This window comes from Bactrocera dorsalis, chromosome 4 (genome assembly GCF_023373825.1).
Source record: "Bactrocera dorsalis isolate Fly_Bdor chromosome 4, ASM2337382v1, whole genome shotgun sequence".
NCBI lineage: Eukaryota > Metazoa > Arthropoda > Insecta > Diptera > Tephritidae > Bactrocera > Bactrocera dorsalis.
In genome coordinates, this window is record NC_064306.1 from 46,356,706 (window position 1) to 46,371,556 (window position 14,851).

A 14,851-nucleotide genomic window follows, 5' to 3' on the forward strand; every position below is an offset into this window, starting at 1 on the left:
GCCTGCCAATAACCACCAGCAAGCTCATTATTCTTCTCTGTCGATACAGGTTGGATGTACTCGTCCGCTTTCCAAATTCGTTGTCTTTATGGATGTTACAAGATAAGCTTATCACTACAGGGAAATTGGTGAACAAATTTATGATTGCAACAATAAAAGTGAAGCGAAAGCGGTCAAAGATAAAGTAGCTGCAACGAGCTTTTAAAATAGAATCGTTGCTACAAAAAGAATCTCGATGTTTGGGTACCACAAAATAGCGAAAAATTTAATGGACCGAATTAACATCTGCGATTCTTTGCTGAAACGAAATGAAATCGAACCATTTCTGAAGCGAATAGTAACAGGAGACGAAAAGTGAATCAAATACGACAATAATGTGCAAAAAGATTATGGTCCAAGCGTGGTGAAGCTCAACAAATGGTCGCAAAGCCAGGATTGACGCCTCGAAAGGTTATGCTGAGTGTTTGGTGGGATTGGAAAGAAATCATCCACTATGAGCTGCTCCAGCCTGGTCGAATTATTGATTCTACATTTTACTGTCAACAACTGATGAGATTGAAGCAAGAAATTTAAAAAAACGGCCGGAACTGATCAACAGAAAGGGCTTCGTCTTCCATCAGAACAACGCTAGACGATACACATCTTTGATGACTCGGCAAAAACTGGGAGAGGTTGGCTGGAAAGCTTTGATGAATCCATCATTTAGCCCTCACCTTGCACCATCGAACTATCATTTGTTTCGATCATTGCGTAACTCCCTTAATGGAGTAAAGTAGTAAAGTGCGCTTCAAGAGAAGCCTGTGAAAATTACTTGTCGCAGTTTTTCGCAAAAAAACCAGAAAAGTTTTACGCTGATGGAATAATATCTCTAGCGGCAAAATGGAAAAAGTAGTCCACCAAAATGGTACATATTTGGTTCTTTAAAGTTCGTTAAAAATTAAAGAAAAATAAGTTGAAGTGTGATTAGAAATACGAAAAGACTTCTTCGACTACCCAATATTTTTCGATGCCACAAGCGACGTTGATCTACCTCTGTTAATGACGATAACATCGAAAAAGCATTTGTGCATTGACATTGTGATAAAAAATTATCGTTTCGGGTGGCAAATGATCTCAACATCTCTTATGAATGGACACAATACAGTTTGGTCAACATTTTGGATATGAAGCGTGATAATGCTGGACTCATGCCAAAAGATCTGAATTTTCTGCTCACGCGACAACGAAAAGAGGTTTTAAAAGAGATGCTTTACAATATAGCCGACGCCTCTACATTCCTCGAATGCATCATTACTGATGTCGAGGCAAGTGGTTATGAGTATGACGTCAAAATGGCTCAACAATTTAGCGAATTTGGTTGGTATATCCTTAACCATGTAGGAATGTCGGTAATACAGAAAGAAAATAATTACAAAACAAAAAAACAAAATTAAATAAAATTGAATATAGCAGTGGAAGACTCAAACAATTTCACACTTTACTAAAATGCCCAAGTTTTTTTGTTCCTGCGAACGTAGGACAGCGGTTTCTTTGCATCGTTAAGCGGAAATCAACTGTTTTATTTAACAAATTTTGATTAAAGCATGCAACCGGATATGGAAAATAGCAGTAGAGCTAACACAGCGACATTTACAGCACGCACCACACCCCATTTGGCATATATATATATTTTATATAGTCTTTTCTGACCAACAAATGTCGAAAGAACCTAAGAAAACGTATAGCGTACTATAGAAGAATAGGTATCTCTGATCAGCCCGAAATCACTATGGTATTTGATCATACAAAAGTCTTGTTAAATGCATAAAGAAGCGTTAAATGACACCCAGCATGTCGGCGACTCATGGTTTCTTCGGCTAGTGCGCATGTGTCCGAGCGCAGCTATTTGGCTTGCTGCCTGTAACCATAGCGAAATTTTTTTTTATTACCAAGCATATAAAAATGATTATTGTCCAAGTCAAGCGAAATCGAATTGTGTTTGTTTTTACGAAAGGTTAAGGACATTTTGGGACGTGCCGCGGCGCACCGCATGTCGTGTGTCCTCTAGCACAACGCATTGTCACAGCAAGTACATGGCGAACAAACTGTGTAGATCGTAAGGCTTGGACTTGCTTTTGTGGAAACTGCGAAATTCCAACAGTTGGTAGACTTGTCGTCGCCAATTTTTGACTTTTGGACCACTTGTGGTGTAGGCGTTTTGTTGTGCCACATTGTATAGTGTACTAGTATACTATATAGATTTATGTATATGTATAGCACATGCTGATCTATATATGTATATAAAAATATGTAAATATATACAAAACTATGTAAGCATACTTATATACATACTTCTTTTCTTAAGGTCTCAGACGCTCTGCCATACTGTCTGGCGCTGAGCTGTTAATGGCAAGTAGCTTTATGCTATTTGCTGATGTTTCAAGGTAGATATTCGGTAGGTTTTTGGTACCTTCGGAAATAATGTCTGAGTAAATAAGTTCTAAATCGCTAATAAGTTGTATTTTTAGTTTCTCACTTGTTCAGGTTGCCAACGTAAATGGGACTATAAAATGACATGACATGAGTCATAGTAGTATGTGGTTTACTGAACTTTTTGTGGTTAGACAATATGAGTAAGAGCGAACATATGGTAACATTACCCGCATTGAGTAGCGAAATTTCAGAAACTTGTTCAGCGATGAAGCTCATTTCTGAATGGCCTACGAATAAAATTGCCGCATTTGGGGTGAAGAGCAACCAGAAGCCGTTCAAGAACTGCCCATGCATCCCGAAAAATGCACTGTTTGGTGTGGTTTGTACGCTGGTGGAATCATTGGACCGTATTTTTTCAAAGATGCTGTTGGACGCAACGTTACGGTGAATGGCGATCGCTATCGTTCGATGCTAACAAACTTTTTGTTGCCAAAAATGGAAGAACTGAACTTGGTTGACATGTGGTTTCAACAAGATGGCGCTACATGCCACACAGCTCGCGATTCTATGGCCATTTTGAGGGAAAACTTCGGACAACAATTCATCTCAAGAAATGGACCCGTAAGTTGGCCACCAAGATCATGCGATTTAACGCCTTTAGACTATTTTTTGTGGGGCTACGTCAAGTCTAAAGTCTACAGAAATAAGCCAGCAACTATTCCAGCTTTGGAAGACAACATTTCCGAAGAAATTCGGGCTATTCCGGCCGAAATGCTCGAAAAAGTTGCCCAAAATTGGACTTTCCGAATGGACCACCTAAGACGCAGCCGCGGTCAACATTTAAATGAAATTATCTTCAAAAAGTAAATGTCATGAACCAAACGTTTCAAATAAAGAACCGATGAGATTTTGCAAATTTTATGCGTTTTTTTTTTTAAAAAAGTTATCAAGCTCTTAAAAAATCACCCTTTATAAAAGAAAGTTGTGTTAGTTACACCATTTATAACTCAAGAACGGCTGAACCGATTTGGCTGAAAATTGGTGGAGAGTTAGCTTAGAACCAGGGTAAGGACATAGGATACTTTTTATCTCTTTATGTCAAAATTTAATACAACTCATAAATACAAAAATTATATTTCAAATCATAAGCATTTGTTCAAAATTCATGTTTGTAGGAATCATTTCAATATTTCATTTCTTCAAAAAAAAAAAAAAAACAATAAAAACAACCTTACATCTTCGTCTATATAAATATGTATGTATGTAAAAATGAATCGCCAAAATGTATGTACGCTCATAACTTTAATACGACTGAACGAAATTTGATAATTCTTTTTTTAAAATATTCGTTTAGGTTCAGGGATTATTCGAATAATTGCCGGAAAACCCCTAAAAACAGTCCTTTTCTTTTTCTCATACAAACGAATGAATGTTTGTTCGTTAGTAACGCTAAGAGAACGGCTGAACCAATATTGAGGAAATTTTAAGAGGTTGTTCGTTGTGGATTAAGGAAGGTTTAGAAATAAAAACATCTTATACTTTTCATGAAAAGTCGGCAAATTGGATAATTCCAAAAAGTAACTTTTTTCCAAAAACATTTTTTTTCAATTTCTGTTTGGTTTTTCAATATTTTGATTTGGAAATTATTTGAATAGTTCAGTCTCGATCGCTTGCTTTTTTATTCCGGCTATTCAAGAGAAAAATTATTACTATTACGATTTACGATGCTTTACGACAGGTTGTGAATTGAACAATTGAAAATTATTCAGTGAAAACTTTACGTGTGAAAGATCCAGTATTATATGAAGTGGTGGAAAGCAATATGGTTCATGGACCTTGCGGACACTACAATCCCTTTTCGGTTTATATGTCTAACAATAAATGCACGAAACACTATCCGCTTGCTTTTCTTTCGGAATCGCAAACTGGAAATGATGGATATCCACTCCATCGTCGTAGCTCATCAGACGACCATACAACTTAGAGTAGTGAATATCGAAGTTAAAAATATATGGATCGTACTATATTCTCCACTGTTGTCTAATTCACATTCTAAACTCATATCAATGTTTAGTATTGCAGTTTGGTGTAATCTATAAAATACGTTTGTAAGTACGTCACCAAGGGAAGCAACATGGCGCTTAATGGTCTTAAACGATACGGTCCATACGTGAACTGCAATAAAGCGCTTTGTAGGATATTTACTTTTGCAATTCATGAACGGTTTCCGATTGTTGTGTGTCTCGCAGTTAAAATGGAGATTGGCCAAAGAGTTTATTTCAGCCCAGAGAATACATTACAGCCGGTGGTAACACCGCCAACAACAAAACTAACATTGACGAGTTTTTTTCTCAACTTTCGTCAGTGATCCGCTTACGAGAACATTGCTCTATTTGAAAATACCTTGCATTCATGGAATGCATCGTCGAAGAAATAGTTACGCTGAAAGCAAGACCGAACAGTAGATGGACATTCAGGTGTGTTCTCAACTAATGCATTAGGATGAATTTACACAACCCACCCAAAAAACGATGATTGCTTCTACCTTCGGTTGCTACTGATTAATGTACGCGGCGTATTGCGTACTGTGAATGGTATGGTGTGTGCAATTACAATTGCTGGAACACGATAATCAGTGGAAACAAATGTTGGACGATGCGATAGCTACTTCGAATGCCACTGAAGTTCCCACACTTTTCGCGATAATCATTTCACCATATCAGCCTTTAAATCCGCGTCAATTATGAGATATTCGCTAAAAATTGGAAATGGGTCAATTCCGGTTGATGCTTCCGGTGGTTTGATATCAATTCCATCTGCGGTTTATCAATTCACGAAAGATGAACTCATCACCAATCTTCGGACATTGGCCAAATTATCTTAACTATGATTCCTTAAATGCACGCGCAATATTAACTGCCAAAAAATACAGATGTTCTTGACTTAAACTGGAAGATTCAAAGTCAAATTCCGGAAGACTTGCGCTCATACAAATCGACCGATCGTCTTTCCATTGAAGACGTCGCCGTGAATTATCCAGTGGAGTTTCTAAATTCTTTGGAGAGGCTTGGTATGCCACCGCATCATTTGCGTCTCAAAGTTTGATCTGTCGTTATTATGTTTTGCAATCTGCAAGCGCCGAAACTATGTAATGGAACCCGACTGATTGTGACGCAGCTATCGAATACAAAGGGCTGAATGCTTGATTCAACGAATTTCTTTGAGTTCCAACGATTTGCCATTTCAGTTTCCAGCGAAAATTGCATTTGAGATGACACTCAACAGGACACAAGGATAGTCGCATAGTGTGTGCAATAAGTTTGGAAATTCTATGTTTTTCACACGGCCAGATATACGTGGCGTGCACACGAGTTGGAAAGCAATCTTTTCTGTACACCGGAACAGAAACCAAAAAATTTTGTTTATCAAGCTGCGTTACATTGAAAAAAAAAATGAAATGATAAATTCAACTTTCTTTTCATTTCAAAACATATAATTTCACGCAGGACAACGGCTGCGGGGCCAGCTAGTAGCTAATAAATTGTATTTTTACTTTCTCACTTGTTCAAGTTGCCAACGTATAAGATGACCTATGAAACCAAGTAAGTTTACTGATCTTCTTTGTGGATAGACAAAATGAGTAAGTGCGCACATTTGGTATATAACTTAAGTACCGAAATTCTCAACACTTGATAGGCAAAAGCTTCGAATGAGTCTTTGGGGAAAATTGTGTGTTTTATGAATTAGAAATGGACCATATGGTAAATTCCAAGGCACAGTAATCCAAACCAATAAGGTTAAACTAAACTGACAAGATGGTATATCTCTATCGAAATTAGCTTAGATATTCAAATATTATGACAAGTCTACTACGAGAGACCTGCATTGCACAAAATTTCGATCAGCTCTTTCCATCGCACCCGACAAGGATTCGTTCTTATCCGATGGGCGCCATCGATAAGTATGTCAACGTTTTTAGCTCTGACTGTAGGCCTACTCATTAAAACTACCGTCCTCCGAAAACTCAGAAAGATAAAGGAAAACTCCTTTGGCGGGCATCGGAGCTGACTTGGGTCAGATCTTTGAGCAGAAGGCTTTTTCACAAGGTTATCCAAAGTGGCTCTAGTAACGACCAAAATAAAGTCAAGAGTCAGCATTCTGACGAAAAACTCGACTCCACTAGGATATCTAACAAATGCTGCTGATGGATGGAACATGAGTACCGAGAAGTTATAAAACCTACTCATAGATGTTCACTTTGGTTGAATCAATCCGACGAAGGAATTCAATGGGAAGCTCCCGAAAACCTGTACAACTTTCTTGAATCTGCATGTAACAAAAGCTTAGTTAGACATTATTTATATCGAAGCCCAATAAGAGCTCTCACTTCATTGCAAAGTTTTCCGGCCTTCTGTTGAAAACGTTGGAGAGGCTCATAGACTTCCGGGTAGAATACTGAGACACATTTAGAGTAGAATACCGAGGGATACACAGTTAAGCGTCCAGCTTGCCTGCAGAAAATGCAGATCAGTTGACACTGCACTGCACGCATATTCGAACTCTTCATTTGAAGAAAATATTAAAAAAATGATTAAGGGTATGATGCTTGGAAATCGTGTTAGAGAAATAACAAGAGAGCTCGTCATCTCTCGATAGTCCGCTCGAAATATTTTGGTGAATATTTTGGATATGAAATGAGTTCTTGCTCGACTTGTCATGGTAAAGCTGAATTTTCTTTAAAAAGAGTACCATAAACAGGTCTCTTTGGACATGCTTGATCGTGCGAACTCCAATCCCACATTCATGGAGAGCATGAGAAGAGACATGGGCTTATGAGTTGGATATGCAAAAAAGTCAAGAATCATCGGAATAGCAGGAAAAAACAAAAAACCACACCAAAGCCGCTCAAAAATCAAAGGGATGCTCAGTGCTTTTTTCCGATATTCGAGATTTTGCGCATTATGAATTTGTTCCGGAGGGATAGACGGTCAATAATGAGTGTCACTTGGCCATATTGTGGCATTTACGTAAGATGTAGAAGCACAATTTGTCGAATCCAAGACGTTCTCGAGAACTGGTATTGTCTCAAACCACAACCTGACGTATTTTGAGAAAGAATTTGAGTTTGCATTCGTATAAAATTATTCTAACTCAAAAACTGAAGCCCTTGAACCATCGTAAATCGCGTATATTTGCTGATTTCGCCCGAGAACAACTACAAAACGATAACGATTTTTTTTCTCCGTAGAGGCTCACTTTTATCTGAGAGGTAGACAAAATTGTCGATTCTGGTGTAAAGAAAGTCCACAAATTATTTACACACAAAATTTAATTGTAAATTAATTTTAATTAATTTAATTTTAATCTCAGTGCCTATATGTTCAGGTTTTTCAACATTCCACAGCGCGTGTATTCGATTTATCGACAGTTTTTCTCTGCTACTGATTCGAATTTTCTTCACGAAATAATGCCATATAAATCAGATATAATGCAATTCCGAAAAACTTTGAAATAAGCTAAGCTTCTTTATGAAATTATAACTCAGATAATATCAAAAAATATTGATCACTTTCAAAAATCTATCGATGCTATAAATAGCTTTGGCGATAATTTGCTAACTTCGCTACTTACAAGTACTCGTATTAAATGCAAACGAAGGCGCTTATCTGTTTCATTGCCAATTTTATTGCATTTGATTACTAAGCGGTGGGGGCTTATATCAATGAATGATTAACTGAATACACCGTAAGCATGAAGTATTCACTTATGCCCTATTTGTTATTATTTTTATCAAATTCTCATAATAAAACTACTGGAAAAAGTGATTAGGCAAGAGATTGGGAGACCACATACATGAAAAACGCTCTAAAATTGCTTTTTTCAGTTTTCGTATTCAAGAAAGTTGAATAGAACAATGCCAAAAGATGTCTTTTTAGACGTATGGATTTTCAAGATGAAATAAAACGCTTGTACTATGGTGTTATGGCCAAGATTTTAGCTTTTATATAAAAATAAGGGTCTGACATTATGTTTTGAAAATAATTTTGAGTAAGTTTTGGCTGTCTCGAATAAATTCCAGCCGAGGAGTAATCCATTGGACTTCTTTTGGCAACAATTGGAGCCGTATAACAGCAAACAGCACAGTATTACCTGCACAGAGAAGCGAGCTCACATAATCCCTCAGATACAGTGTAGCGGTACAGTCTTGGCGGCCATGCCACAGGCCCACGAGTCGAGAGAATGCGCTCAATAAATTGATTTTTTTATTAGCTGTATGGCATATAGCGTCGTCTTATTGGAACCAGGAAAATTTCCATATAGAACTTTCGGGCATGGTTCGGTGGGTAATGACGGTTGGTCAAACATTGACTATGTGACCCCACTTTTCAACTGGGAAAGAAGATTCAAAGTAAACATAGAAAAAGATGTCTGTCTTAAAGGTAAGTTAGCTACGCGCAACACTCTGAATATCTATACCGATGGTTCGAAAATGGACCAAATCGGTGCGAGAATATACTGTCCAGGGTTAGGCATAATGCAATCTTTTAAGTTGACGGACCACTATAGTATATTTTAAGATGAGGTCTTTGGTATCTTTAGAAAGCCGCGAAGCTGGCCTCTAGTGCACCTGCAGGCAATTCCAGACTCAAAATCTACGTAGACAGCCAAGCAGCAATCAAGGTAGTAACCTCGTATCACATATCGGCCATAAGTGCCTTAGGAAGCAGGGCAGCAGTGGTAAGTATTGCCAGTAGTAAGTAACTTAACTTCTACTGGGTGTCAGGTCACAAAGGCATCGAGGCAATGACATAGTGGACGAGATTTCCAAGAAGGTGTAAGACTAACATCCGAAAAAGTGATCAACATTGGGAAACACATGCATTGTCTATACGACAACCTCGACAAAAAAAATGGTGAAGAAAATCAAAACCCGTTGGAACGAGTTGCCAGGGTGAAAAACTGCAGAAGTCATGTGCAAGACGTTAGATCGGAAAAACACAGAATTCCTATTGGCACTGGGATAGAAGAAACTGTAGGAGCATGATGGGAATACTAACTGGTAACTGTCTGGTGGCAATACACACCCGCAGGATGGGGCTGACAGATTGAGAAGACCGGAGGAAATGTCTAGAGTAGAGCACCTGGGAAACAACGGAGTCTCTTTAGCACTTGTGCCGCATTAGCAAGACTATGCTGTAAGCATATAGGGTCCCCACGGTATGATACACTGAAGGAGGTATCGATAGTAAAGCCGCAGAGTCTGTTAAAATTCGTATTAAGAAAATAAAAGATGACTAGGTACTCCTCTTGGACCTAGAAACTGAACTCCATCTGGTAACGCAAAGTACCAAACTGGTCTATGCGTGGCTTGTTGGCCTACCAGATTAACCTAACCTAACCTAAAGATGATATATCCTTGAAGAGATATTCTCATAGTATCTGGTATATAGTTTTCAAATCAAATAAATTTTTAGATCTAAGAGAGAAACTTAAGTATAGCGATCTCGTTTCACCCATGGCTTATGATACATCAGCTTATTTGACAAAAGTAATTTAGTCGTGATTATATTTTACATACTCTATTGACTAATAATACGATTCCTATTTACTAATTCGACAAAAAAATTTAACACGTAAATAAAAAAGTGACTTCACTCATTCCATAAATACGCATAAACCAGTATAAACATACAAAATTATGTACAAGCGTATTTACATATATACTTAGGTAGGTGCGTACAAATAATAATATTGCAGCTAACCCTTGTAATATCAACACTTTCCTCACTATAATTTATTCGATAAATTATTGTTGCAATAAATATTAGAGGTAACCACAAATTAGAATCCTTTGTTCATGTCGGTAATTGTTGTAAGTGTTGTAATTGTTGTAATTTGTTATACTTTAATTAGCTCATTCGTCAAGGAAGTTATGAAAGCCAAACTACGAACGACCGCACAAAAGTAGCGCCAACTCGTATTCTAATTGGTGCGCAGTTGGCTTGAACCAGTTTTCTGACTTCATAATCCTGCTTGGCGATGAGCATTTGAGCATTTATGCAGTAAATCTTTCGGTTGCTCCAGATTGCTGCGCTAACACCTCGCTTAATTACAGTTCTAATCCAAACAGACTTCAATTGCGGTGGCTAATAATAGGCTAAAGGCTGGAGAATGGCATTTTTTGACTTCAAATTGATTCTAATTCGAAGTGACTACAAGCGGCAAAGCTGTTCGCCAGCATTCATATCACTTTGGAGGGTTTAATTGACGATGAGTTTGCGAGAGTGTACGTGCTTGAAACAAAGGATAAACGAATGCTTGAGTGTTAATCTTAAGTATAACAGAACTGGATTTTGAAGAAATTGATGCTAGAAATCTGGACTAAATTTAATGTTGTGCTAAATATTCACTCATGCGCAAGTCTGGAAAACTTGTCAATTTTGTGTGGAGCTTACTGAGAATGAAACAGCTCAGCTTTACCAACCAGAAGTGTATTAATTTTGTCACGAAGTTTTTAAGTGAACCAGGAAACATAGCAAAACTGCTTTTAACCGTCTCAATAAATTTGGGATAGGCTAAAAGCGCTTTCTCGATTTGTGGGGGCCTTATTATCCATTATATAGGAGTTTAAGGTACCACAAGGCACCGGCATACCACGCACAATAAGCTTTTTCATTCTCTGCATATGTGCCCATCACATTTCGTATCAACTGTAACCAGAGTTTGCAAATTATTTCACAACAGGTGGTTCCCCACAGATACATATGGATGAAAGATTTGATTTAATTATGGTTCACAATAATGACTTGATAAGCTATCACTTTTGTATAGTGGTTAGAGATATGAATGTTCCTATAATAAAGAACTAACAAAGAATACAGTGTTTGTACGGAAAGTAATAGGATATAGTCGATTTAAAAAAAATTAAAAAAAAAAATTGAATTTCAAAATAGGCTCCATCTACGTCGATGCAAGCGATTACCAAGGCTTGAAGTCATCACGGAAGGCATTCTCAGTAATAGCTTTGAGGTGGATGCTGCTTGAGGTGGATGCTGCTTGGATCCCCTCTGTCGTCTCAAAATGCTTGCCTTTCATCAGACTCTTCACGCAAGGAAACAAAAAGTCCGGGCACCATATCTGGGCTGTAGAGTAGCTGCGGAAGCATTGGCTTGCCGGCCTTGGTTAGATAGCTGTTTGAGTCTCTTAAGGACTTCCACGTAAAACTTGGCTTTGACGGTTTGTCCAGGAGGAACAAATTCATGTCAAAAACGACAATGAGCATCGTTTTCACTTTGGATTTTCCCATTATTGGGATCTTCATCAGCGACCTCTTCACGGCCCTCCAAAAATGCCTGATGCGACTAAAGCACACCACTTCTTCCTAAAGCAACATCGGGATAAGCCTGCTGGATTATATCAAACATCTCTGTCGCAGATTTAGCGAGTTTCACACAGAATTTAATCGCGTACTTCTGCTCCAACGAACTTTGCATTTTCAGCTTGCACCACAAACAGAAACACGTCGCGGGAAAATGTTTGTCCTGACACTCCAAGTGCTCGGAGACAACTGACCAGCCACTCGTTCGTTAGCTAGGAACGCCCTCTACCGACTCCTATTGGTGCGCGTACGCTCCGAAGTACAGTCGCGGCGGAAGAAAATCAGTGATATTACTTTCCGGACAATCTCTGTATTAGAACAGCCGAGATCGGACCACTGTAGCATACAGCTGTCATACAAACTAAACAATCGGAATCAAGTGCGTGTAACTTTTTTATTAGAAGAGATATATTCATGATATTTGTCAGGCATTATTATCGTAAATAACGGTAAAATTTTCGAAGAAATTATTCAGATCGGAACGCTATAGCATATAGCTGTCATACAAACAATCGAGAAAATCAAGTTCTTGTATGGGGAACTCTTTTTCGTAACGAGATATCTTCACTAAATTTGGCTTGAATCCAATTCGAGAAAACGCTGCATTCTCTGAATGTTCAGATCTTTAAATAAATGGTTCAGATCTCTGAATAAATGGTTCACATCTCTGAATAAGTGGTTCAGATCTCTGAATAAAAGGTTCAGATCGGTTGACCGCAGTATACAGTAACTGACTAGTCAAAACCAAATTTTTGTGTGAAACAATTTCTATTTCGCGGGATATCTTTTGAATTTGGTATGGATCTTTACCAATCGCATCACTACAATCACCGAAGAATTGGTCAGATCGGATCACTATAGCAGTTTCTACTCTTTTTTTTTGTAAAAAAAAAAATAATCCTTTTAATGATATTAGAGTTTCGGTGCAACCGAAATTAATGTTTGTTCTTATTTGTAATAAAAATCAATCATGAGAGACCGTCTTCTATGTGATTTAATTTATAGAAATGCTCTTTGTCAGTATCAGTCAGATTCTATGATGAAAAACGTTATACAGAAATCTATATGCCGTCCTCTATGTGGTACATATCACTGTCCAGTTTCAGTACCAGTCAAACTCTACTAAGACCTTATCTTTTACTTGCGTAGCTCTCTACGATGACGATTACTGAGCACAAAGTATGAAATAACTGTTGTTGGTTAACTAATATTCAGTGGATAATCTGCGGTTCTGACGTCGTGACAATGACAGAGATAAGCAAATCGTATTTATGTTCAAGCTACCAACACTAATCAAGAACCGAAAGAAATCTAAAAATTAGGTCTTAGATAAAGATAAGATAGAAAAGCGATAAGTAGTTATAATATAGATTAGCGATAAGGCTTCGGGCTTTTGTTTTTATAATCGGTCTTTATCTTTAAATTGGCTTGTGTTTACGCTTCGGACTCATGTGTACTTTTAAGTATTGACAGCTATTTAGTCGAGAGATCAAAGTCGGTTGGCGAGCACCTGCTTCATTTTTGAAAAAAGAGTTTTGAAAACATAAACATACAATAAATCGTCCAACATGAGAACCGCAGAAGTTTTAGTCACCCTAGCTGTTTTTGGCTTCTGTTGTCTTACTTTTGGTAAGTACAGTATCAAATTCTTCCCTTTTAATTGTCAAATAATTTCTAATATATATAGTAATCTAATATCTCGCTTCATGCTCCTAATTTTATTGCAGCAAACTCCTTGAGGTGCTACAGTTGTACCAGTACTAAGGACTGCAAGAAGCCAAGTAAATTGGAATGCAACTCTGACGCGGCCAATAAAACACGTGATTACTTAAATCTGCTATATACGGGGGTACCTGGTACGAATTTCACCAGCCTAAGTTTTGTGTGTGTGCGTGATTGGTTGAAGACATGTAAGTTTCGTTAATTTTATACTTCCCACAATTCATAACTCTTCCTCAATAGCCTCCAACGAATTCACATACAAGGGTTGCGCCTATAGTAATTACCAGAGTTGCAGTTATCCAGTGAATCCATATTACTCTCAACATCACGAACGTAAGTGCGCTCAATGCAACAGGGATGTCTGTAATCCCGCCGCACGTGCTAACGGTAGCCTATTGACAGTGATAACGACAATTGTGGCAACAGTTGTGGTGAAAAGTGTGTGGCGCAACTGCATTTTTTAAATAAATTTCCGATTTACGTACAAAAATGTATTGATTCAAACTTTAGTTGTGCGATTTTTTATTATAAAGGTTGCCAGATGTTTTCAGCAGCACTAAATAGTAGAGAACTATAATAGACTAGCAGTTTAAGGTGGATATTCACGAAGCGTGTTTACTTGAAAATCTTTAATAATAACAATTATATTGTGCTATTTGATTGTGAAGTTGCCACCTGTTCAAATTTTATAAATTTTTTGAAAATAAGTTGTGATTAAAAAAATTGGTTAAATCATTAATTATATGTTTTCTTTGATTTAAATTTAACTCAAATTTTGAAGCAGCGTTGCCACCTTTCACAAATTTATGAAACGAAAGAAATGCGTTAATATGAATATTCATATAATTTCTATATTTTAATAACTTTTATAAGTAAAATTATATGTTCTGAAGTTGCCACCTGTTTATAAATTATTATTTGTAAATTTGATTTAAAAATTTGAATTAAAGTTGAACTTGAAACGTTGTATTTAGTTAAATATTTCAAACGAAAGAAAAGGGTTAATCTGGAGTTGCCACCTGTTTATAAATTATAATTAATTTTAAAAATAATTTTGTTATAAAAATTGGTAGAAAAGTGAAATTTTTCCTTTCTTTGTCCTGAAATCAGGTCTAAGGTCAAAGTGCGTTGCCACCCTCATTTAATAATTAAAAGTAAAAAAAACTTTTACAAACATGAATATTAAATACATTTTTTGAAAAATATTTTTTACAATAGAAATTATATTAATTTATGAAGCTGCCACCTCTCTATAAATTTAGAAGTATTGGAAAATAAAATTTGGGGTTCAAATTGGTAAAACAATTTGGTTTTCTTTTATTAGAATTTAGGCATTTT

At 37.1% G+C, this 14,851-nt stretch overlaps 1 protein-coding gene across 1 annotated transcript; it reads left to right on the forward strand.

Moving 5' to 3' along the window:
- Positions 1–13,248: 13,248 nt before the first annotated feature.
- On the forward strand, positions 13,249–14,252 carry LOC105234195 (uncharacterized). Its single transcript, XM_011216481.4, has 3 exons — positions 13,249–13,420; positions 13,519–13,701; positions 13,754–14,252. The coding sequence occupies exons 1-3, from the start codon at positions 13,360–13,362 to the stop codon at positions 13,975–13,977; spliced, it is 468 nt and encodes a 155-aa protein (XP_011214783.2). The 5' UTR covers positions 13,249–13,359; the 3' UTR covers positions 13,978–14,252.
- Positions 14,253–14,851: the final 599 nt, after the last annotated feature.

Coding starts and splice junctions, on each gene's coding strand:
- LOC105234195 (XM_011216481.4), top strand. CDS start 13,360: ATGAGAACCGCAGAAGTTTTAGTCACCCTAGCTGTTTTTGGCTTCTGT. Junction 13,421..13,518: donor CTTCTGTTGTCTTACTTTTG/GTAAGTACAGTA, acceptor ATTTTATTGCAG/CAAACTCCTTGAGGTGCTAC. Junction 13,702..13,753: donor GCGTGATTGGTTGAAGACAT/GTAAGTTTCGTT, acceptor CTTCCTCAATAG/CCTCCAACGAATTCACATAC.